Genomic DNA, 9,795 nt, shown 5'->3' with positions numbered 1-9,795 from the left:
TTACCTACCTGTAATCACTCCTTCTCTGGTACTTTCTGTATGAACCAGGGACATTTTCAAAACAAACAAAGCAAAATAGACTCCAGGCATTTTCGAGATTGTCCTGCTACATAGCAGCAGTTTTTATCAACATTGCCCATCCTGTTGATTTCATGCTCATGCATTTATGAGGCACTTTCAGATCATGAAAGCCTAATTTCTTGAGAATCACATCTTGTTCAGAATTCCTCTCTCACAAGGTCAGCCTCTACAGAAGGCGCGTTCTCAAGTACAGGAACACCTTCTATATGAATTCAGGCAGCAAGAGAAGGTGTCAAGTAAGTTCCTTGGCTCCTCTGCTCTGACTTGGTTTAGTAAGATTTGGGTTGACATCTTCACAACTGCTTGAGTAACAATGCTGTCATTTGTATACTGACCAGAGCCTTGAGCTTAAAGTTGACTTTCTAGTTGAGCTGATGGATCTGTTCTTCTCTTCTTATCCAGTCTCTCCTACTAACCTGGCACATTTACAGAATAATGGTGTGGCCTGTGAGCATGAAACAGAGCAGAGCCAGCTGGACCACAAGGGGACTGAACCCCTGACCCTGGGCTCATTAGCTCCATTCTGAAACTAGGGCAGCCAAAGTCAGCCAATTAGTGATTCACTGGGCAGCAGGGCCAGACCCTTGTGCTGATCTAGTCCAGACCTAGGAAAGTATGTCAGAAGCAGAGCGGCAGCCCCCCATTACCCCCCCTACCCCCTATACCCATGAGGCCACTGTGATTCTTAGCATCACACTGTTTCACACTGAACTTTAGACTAACCAGTAGTCTGCCTTTTAAAAATGCAGCTTTTACTCTCCAGTAGAAGAGGAAAATATTTGCCATTTCCTTTTTTTGTGTGTGTGTGTTTCAGAAATCTTGTACATTTTTTCAACTTTAATCATACTGTGTGTTCTGCAGCTAAATTTTTGGTTCAGCATTGGGTTGGGATTCATCCTTGTTTGTGTATTGGAATTCATTCACTGCTATTTTGATTCCATTTTATGACTAATTCAATCTACTCTGACGGACAATTTGATTATTGCATTTTTTGTTATTTTAAGTATTTCTGCTATGCATATTCTTGTGCATGTCTCCTGGTATGCACATGCAAGAGTTTCTGCAGAGTGTATACATACCTAGGAGTGGAATTGCAGGGTTGTAGGATAGATCTCTAATTTTACCAGCTGATGTCAAAGTGTTTCTGAAGTGCTCAGTTCCAATTTGTACTCCCACCAACAGTAAGTATCCTGGTGGTTGGTTCCCTGTCCTTGCCAATACCAGCTCTTGTCAGACTTGGAAAATTGTACTAATATGGTACGTGTGAGACTGCATTTTAATTGTATTTAAAATTTGTGTTTTTTCCCCATTTTCTAGAATACTAGTGAAATTGAACAGTTTTTGTAGATTGATTGGCCATTCAGTTTTCCTTTTTCAGAAGTACCCATTCTAAAGTTTTGTCCATTTTTCTTTTGGCTCGATCACTGAGCAGGTGTATGTATTTCTATTCTAGATGCCAATCCTCTGTCCATTATGTGTTGCAAATATCTTCTCCCAATTTGAGTTGCCTTTTTATGCTTTATAATATATCTATAGTTCTCATTTTAATATAATTAATTTGTACTTCTTGTGCCTTTTTAATAACAAAATCTTTCCTCATCATCACATCGGTATGCTCTCTTCTGTTTTACAGTTTTTCTTTTCACATTCAAGTCTGAAATTTGTGTGGAATTGATTTAGACTACTACACATATGTATGAGGTAGTGGTCCAGATTCCTTTGTTTCATAAAGATAATCGCCAGCACCATTCATTGGGAAGTCCTCCTGTTCCGTGCTGATCTGCAAGGCTGGCTCTCAGAAATCGAGTTTCCATATATGTGCATGTCTGTTTCTGCAGTCTCTGTTTGGACTCTGGTTACTTGACTTACCCCAGTGCCAAAACTACACTTCGCATACAGTGCGATATGACTTCTTGCCATCTGGTGAGGTTAGTCCCCTCACCTGTTAGTCTTTAGGAGTGTTTTGGCTATTCTTGGCCCTTTGCTCTCCTGGAATAGAAAAAATGTGTTTTCCAAATGTTCCTTCAAAGAGTTAACTGAATTTATAATTAGGCAAGGAAGATAGAAACAAAGTTTAGGTATTCTGATCAGTAAACCTGAGAGTAAGTGTGTTGACCTGAATTTTGTTTGGTCATAAAAATAAAACTCACAAAATATAGATTTGAGATGAGAATTTGTGCTCATAAAAAGTGTTTTCTTTATTGTGCAGTGTCTACAAACCATATTAATACAGGTATGTTAAACTTGTTAGTTGGTTGTGCTGTTTTTATCACAAATTTAATTAACGTTGGACTTGGACCACTTCCCTGAGCAGTAATACACATAATGCCTGGCCATGTGACTCTAATTAGATTTCATGAAATAAAGGGTCTCAAATTATTTTAAGTGCTTATAATTTTTAGTAATATGAAGGCCCATGCACAAATATCAAAAGGGAAACTCAACTAGGAGTGTATGTGTGCTGGTAACTGTTTACTACGGCAATAGAATTTTAATGTACACATTCAGCCTGGGAAACTTTGTATTGTTTATTAAATAAAGCAGAGAAAGCAAGAGAGGAATCAGCACAGTGGAAATAAGGTCACCAGATAAGGCTTTTTTTGCTACCCTGTTTCCTGTTCTGGGTGGCTGTGCAATCCACTCTGAGAATTTCATTCCTTTTACCCAGATTGAAAATTTCCCATTTCCTGTCACTCTCTACCACCTCCCCCTTTCTTGAGTTGCCAAACCAAAGCAGTTCAAACAGATAAAGACACAGTTAATTTGTTGAAGAGCACGGAGCTTTCAGTAAACAACTTCTTCCTGGATATTGCTCTGTAGAGGTGACTGGACCCTTATCAGCAGCTTAAGAATTGACCAATTTATCGTACCATGTCTGCCGGCTCTTCCTTGCCTTCTTCACAACGGCAGAGCTACAAAAAAGGGAATGACTACAGTAGTCGCAAAAAACGGTTTTTGAGGGGTGGCGGGATTTTTTGAATCAGTCTACATTTTTGGAATAAAGCAGAGCACAGACGGCAGCTGTGTAGGGTTTTGCATGTAGGAAAGGCTTCAGTAAGTATCAGTGATGGTTCTGGCACAAAGGGCTGAATTCCGAAAGCCCTGTTCTCTTACGAATTATCGAAGTGGTAAAGATGTTGCCGTGTTTTAAGTGGCTGGTCTAAAACCAGCAGCAGACCTTGTCAAACTTAATTATAGGGGTAGAAAGGGTTATGAAAGGAATAGGATAGGAATATGTCTTAGAGGATCAAAAAAAAGTTTTGTGTTAAAAAAAACCTAACATTTCACTGAGAAATTACTATATGCAATGTAGGTGAGTGTTGGGTACTTTAAACATTTTCTTTAACTCTGTGTGGTATTTTTTCCAGATAAATTAAGGTCAGAAACCCAAGTTGGTCTGATCCCACTACATCACTAGCTGGTAACTAATTAAAACACCTTCATGAGACTTTTTTTTCCGAGGTATGGTTGACACACAACATTAGTTTCAGGTGTACAACATAGTGCTCTGGCAAGTCTCTACGTCGTGCCATGCTCACCACAGGTGTGGCTGCCATCTGTCACCATACACCGCTACTAAGTACCAGTGACCGTATTCCATATGCTGCACCCTTTATCCCCGTGATTCATCCCGTAACTGGAAGCCTGTACCTCCCACGCCCCTTCGTCCATTATGCCCATCCCTCCACCCCCCTCCGCTCTGGCAACCATCAGTTCTCTGTATTTATGGGTCTGTTTCTGCTTGCTTGTTTATTCATTGCCTTTGGTTTTTAGAGTCCACATGTAAGTGAAATCATATGGTATTTGTCATTCTCAGTCTGATTTACTTCACTAAGCATAATACCCTCAAGGTCTATCATGCTGTTGCAAATGGCAAGATGTCATCCTTTTTTATGGCTCAGTGATACTCCTGTGTGTGTGTGTGTGTGTGTGTACACACACACATCTTCTTTATCCATTCATCTATCGATGGACACTTTGGTTGCTTCCGTATCTTGGCTGTTGTAAATAATGCTGCAGTAAACATAAGGGTGCATGTATCTTTTAGAATTAGTGTTTTTGTTTTTTAAGATTTTATTTATTTATTTGACAGAGAGAGAGATGAGAGAAGGAACACAAGCAGGGGGAGTGGGAGAGGGAGAAGCAGGCTTCCTGCCGAGCAGGGAGCCCGATGTGGGGCTTGATCCGAGGGCCCTGGGATCATGACCTAAGCCAAAGGCAGACGCTTAACAACTGAGCCACCCAGGCACCCCGTGTTTTTGTTTTCTTTGGGTAAATACCCAATAGTGGATTTACTGGATCGTACGGGATTTCTCTTATTAAATTTTTGAGGACCTTCCAGTTTGCTTTCCCACCAACAGTGCATGAGAGGATTTGTTTTTCTCCAAATCCTCACCAACACTTGTTTTTTGTCTTTTTTTTTCAAGATTTTATTTATTTGACAGAGAGAGAGCGCGTGCACAAGTAGGCAGAGCAGTAGGCAGAGGGAGAGGGAGAAGCAAGGAACCCGATGCGGGGCTCAATCCCAGGACCCCAGGATTATGACCTGAGCCGAAGGCAGACACTTAACCAACTGAGCCACCCAGGCGTCCCTGTTTGTCTTCTTGAGCCTAACTGTTCTGAGGTGTGAGATATCTCATTGTGGTTTTGATTTGCAAAGACTTTTAACATAAAAAAGGAACAAAAACTATGGTACACAGAATGCAAAAAGTATAATCTGCCAACACTGTTGTTTTTTGACTTGTGTAAGAGAGCAGAGGGTCAGGTCAAGAACTGCAAGTGGCTTTTCTTCTACAAAGTTTGTGTCTCTAGGGGATGGATATGTTAACTAGATGGTAGAAATCCTTTCAGAATATATACATATATCAAATCACCACGATGTACACTTTATTTCTTTTTAAGATTTATTTGAGAGAGAGTGTGAGCAAGCATGAGCAGGAGGGGCAGAGGGAGGAGTGAGAATCTCAAGCAGACTCTGCGCTGTGTGTGGAGCCCAACACAGGGCTGGATCTCAGGACCCTAAGATCACGACCTGAGCAGAAACCAAGAGTGGGATGTTTAACCAACTGTGCCACCCAGGCGTCCTATACTTTAAATAGCTTGCAATTTTGTCAGTTATACCTAGGTAAAGCTGAAAAAGAAAATAAATTCATGTATCTAGGTCCCTGCCCTTTGAAGTTCAAGGTTGTGTAAAAAATAATTTGTGCCAAGTTAAAATTACTGATTAACTGCATCATCAGCAGGTCTCTAACTTGCTGATTTAAGAGAAATAGAGTTGGAAGAGAGCTTGGTTGGTCTCCTGGGCCCGGTGACTTCATGTTCACATGAAACTGAGTCACAAAGCAGAAACCTGAAACTGTCTCTGGAGGCTCCGGCCATGTTGTCTCCATAGACAGACCACTACCAATGGGGTTCCTCAAGATTCGTGAAGGGTTTGTTTTTTAACACTATTGGGTAGGGAGAAGGAAATCTGGGTTCTACTTCTAGCTCTACCTTGGCACTAATTATAGCTTTGTTACTTTGAACAGGTCACTTGACCTCTCTGAGTCTAGAAAATGAGGATGGATTGTGTGAATCTTTAGATCATGTACATGAACACTCAGCATGCCTCTTAATGCATAGCTGGTGTGCAAAAACCATGTCTGTTTGCTCCATATTAAACTGTGCTGAGGTTGTAAAAATTCTAAGTTGTAATAATTCCTTGATTTCTAAAATAGCCATATGCAATGAACAAATGTGTTAACTGATCCTAGGTAGAAACCATGAGGCTCAGACCTGGTCCTCAAGGGAGTAATAAATTATTAGAGGCAATAATCATAATAAGGATGATTGCTCTTTAAGTTCCAAAAAGGACCAAATTCAGTAGCTGTTTACAGGAGTAAGAAAATTTGGGGCTGTGAGGAAAATTGGAAGTATTCATGGAAGAACCTTTGAGCTCTTTTAAAATTTCTAGAACGCCACAAAGATGGGATTTGGGACAGGTAGGAGACTGGAAGAAAGTCTGCGGAATGACATGGTGGGAGGCGAGTGCAAACTGTGTCTGGAGAATGTGGGCCGCCCAGTTTGGGAGATAAGGAGGAGAATGCAGGCTGGGACCCTGACCATGGAAGACCTCTTAGCTCCTGCCTGGGGACTTTGGCTGTTATGCTGTGGTCAACCAGGGTCATCAGAACTAACATACAGCCAGGGCTGTGCTGGGGCTGAATTAATGTCGAAATCGCTAGGATGGAAAGTGGGGCAAAACTCCCAAGACATCAGCAGAGTGGCTATGAGACTCTATGGGACTCAGGTATGCCTTCGTCTAAATATATTTCAGGGCTGGGGCTCCTGGGTGGTTCAGTTGGTTAAGCGTCTGCCTTCAGCTCAGGTCATGATCTCAGGGTCCTGGGATGGAGCCCCGAGTCAGGCTCCCTGTTCAGCGGGGAGTCTGCTTCGCCCTCTCCTTCTCCCTCTGCCCTTCCCCCACTCATACGCACTCTCGCTCTCAAATAAATAAATAAATGAATATATATATATATATGTTAGGGCTTTCACCAAATGACTATACAAGTTGGTGACCTGTATTTAAGGTGAGGAAAGGGAATATATTATTTAATTTTTTTTTTTTTTTTTAGTGGAAGGAGCCCTTATATTTTAGAGTGAGGTTTAGGTTTGTTAGGACCTGACCTTAGAGTACAAAGAAAAGCCATAGAGAATGTGATCCGAGCTTTGCTTCTAGAGGCTTTGGCATCGTGGCAGGCACAGGACAAGGACCTGAATTCAGGTGTCAGTGATAACAATGACAAAAGTTTGCCTGAGGGAAAAATGAACAAGACTTGGCCTGATTAAATGCCAGAGCTAAAGGAGAAAGTCCAGGACTGCTGTTTTGTGGTGGAATGAGGATGTAATAGCACTAACAACAGGGAATAAATTCATACATGTGAGTTGTGGTTTTTTAGACCAGGAGTCAGTTTGCAGTTCTAACCAATTTGGCCCAAGTCAACAATGTCTGTTCAACTGTCATATTTCTGTTTATATTTCTAATATTTAAATATTATGCAGTTCATTTTTAAGTAGCAGAAAAAGTGAGGGGGGTGGAAGACTCTATCCTAGAGATTAAGTATCACTACCTGGTGATACTCTGGAATACCAGCAAGCTGTCCTCATAACGCAAGGTATAGGCAAAAGTTCATTTCATCAGATAATTAGCATGTAAACAGTAAAGACAAGAAGTACAAAAAGAAACATAAATAAAAGATTCTGCTTTTATTTAAAATAAAATGCATTTATACAGTCTTTAAACCATGGATTATTGGACAATACTGGTAATCCACCCCTCCCGGCATCCTTTTGGGTTGTGTGAGCTAGGAATTTTCTGACTAGCACCAACGGGGACCGTAACAGCGCAGCGGACGAGAACATGGCCAGTCCAGGCATTAGAGTTAAGGACACTGTGGCAAATTATGACTATAATGAAGTCATTCTTAATTTAGCAGGTATGAAAACTGCACATTAATTATATTTTTAAAAGCATTTAATTAATGCAAAGATGCTACATCTAAGGCATTTGCTAGTTGTGAGTAGTTTTTTAAAAAAACTGTACAATTTTATAAAATTTGTGTTTGTACATTAGTTACACAAAATGCATACTTCATAGACCTTTACTTCATATTGTAATGCAAAAGTTGCATATTTTAGGCAGACAGTGAATATGCTGGTGAATACTAAAAGTGTTGTAATACAATAGGGTGTAAAAATAAAAACACAGACAATATACATACATGCTTCTTCAAGGACAAAAACAAACCAAGCCTAACGGACTGATAGCATTTTCCTTCAAGGTCAAACAATGACATTATTAAATATCAGGCATCTTTCGCAGGCCTGATTTATTTGGGGGTGGGAGTGGGGGATGGAGAATCAATGGCTACCAGAAGTAGGTATTTTTAAAACACAAGATCAAATTAAACATACATTAAAACACATGCATTAAACATGATAAATAGACTTCATATAGTTTAAGCCCTGGATAGCTTTAAAGTAGATGGCTTAAGTTTCTTGGTTTGGCTAGCTTAAATTAAATCAGTGATTTTTTGCTCCTGACTTGCCCACTACTTTAGTTTTCAATTCATGGCCCTAAGGAATGTGTGCCATATTCAAGTCCATATATTGTATCATGATAGCAGATTAATAGTCGTGCTTGTTAGTGCACTTATTAACTGGTCTGGTAAGGCAAAAAAGTTTTCATGATAAAATGATAAATTTCAAGCTTACTTTATTAAGCAGCATATAACAACCAACAGCTTTCAAAGTTAAATATTGTTATGGCCATGGAGTTTCATTACACAGTATCTCTATTCACACCCAACCACTGGTAAGCTTGTAGAACATCTCTTCATCTAAACTCTCATTTTGGTCTTTTGCACGTGTTGAGAGAAATATGTAGCCACCGATGAATTCATGAACCACTTTGCAATCTACTTCAGTACAAATGAAGGACAATCGTACTTCATCTGCAAACTCTACCGTGACCTGGAACAAAGACCCAAGAACTGTCTGTCAGTCCCAGGAGAACTCCGTATGGTAGTGTTCTATTTAAAGTCTGCCCTCTCACAGAGTACTTGTTGATCCTCAATTTTTTTTTTAAATCCTAAACTTAATATTCCAAAAGAATTAAGTTTATTAGCCCCTCCACCACTCCTTTTTAGTTTTCATGTTCTGAAAAGACTGAATGCAAGGGGTTTAGGTCATTATGTTCCCAGTGGTCTCTGGTGATTCAATTAATGAGGTCTCTCTTCAAGGCCTGGGAGAAAACCTACTTCCTGCATTTAATTTAATATTTGCTCTAGATATTTAACCTTTAGGTATCATGTTTGAATACAGTAGCCCTCCCTTATCCATGGGGACTATATTTCTAGACCCCCAGTGGATGCCTGAAACTGTGGACAGTACTGAACCCTATATATACTATGCTTTTTTCCCTTTACATACATATCTATGATAAAGTTTATCAATTAGATACTATAAGAGATTAACAATAATAAAACAGAATTATAACAATATACTATAATCAAAGTTATGTGAATATGGTCTCTCTCAACATATCTTATTGTACTGTACTCACCCTTGTGATAATGGGAAATGATAAAATGCCCACGTGATGGGATGAAGGTGAAGCACACAGCAGACACTGTGACGTAGTGTTAGGCTACTATGGACCTTCTAACAATACGTCAGGAGGATGGGTCATCTGCTTCTGGACTGTGGTTACCACAGATAAGGAGAGATACTACTGTATTTCAGAAATATGAGATTCTATGCAGTAAGAGAAACTGATACAACAAACCTAATGATCCCAAAACCCATGGCTTATCAGTAGAAGACTGCTTATTTTAAATGCTATTCCTTGTACTCCAAGGCTAGGGGCAGCATGATATATAGGAGTAGCTGTGCCAGGTTTGACACCCTGAGCGTCTGAGTTTGAATCCTGACCCTGTGACCAAGTGTGTGGTTATGGCAATCATGGCTGTCAGGCCTCTAAGTCTGAGTGTCCTCCTTTGTAAAGGAGGGCCAATCCAACCACCCCAGCAGGCTGTGGTGAGCTGAGAAATAGGGTATGAATGTAACAACATCTAGCATCAGCACTGGTGCAAGGGAGGCCCTCAATAAACAGTAGCTGCTACCATGACTGACAGGGGTGTACCATTTCCAGAAAACCAGCTTCTAAGCAGATCC

At 40.3% G+C, this 9,795-nt stretch overlaps 1 protein-coding gene across 2 annotated transcripts in view; it reads right to left on the bottom strand.

The window, feature by feature from the left end:
* Positions 1–7,312: 7,312 nt before the first annotated feature.
* The window catches only part of FERMT2 (FERM domain containing kindlin 2), an 87,837-nt gene continuing 85,354 nt past the window's right edge, over positions 7,313–9,795 (bottom strand). For both annotated transcript variants that reach the window (XM_044918402.1, XM_021701540.1), the window contains one exon: positions 7,313–8,592. In XM_044918402.1, coding sequence (XP_044774337.1) covers positions 8,419–8,592 — 174 coding nt within the window. In that variant the 3' untranslated portion in view covers positions 7,313–8,418. The remainder of the gene's footprint in view (positions 8,593–9,795) is intronic.

This window comes from Neomonachus schauinslandi, chromosome 9 (assembly GCF_002201575.2).
Source record: "Neomonachus schauinslandi chromosome 9, ASM220157v2, whole genome shotgun sequence".
NCBI lineage: Eukaryota > Metazoa > Chordata > Mammalia > Carnivora > Phocidae > Neomonachus > Neomonachus schauinslandi.
Note: the sequence above shows the minus strand (reverse complement) of the source record. Positions and strands in the feature narration are given on the sequence as shown.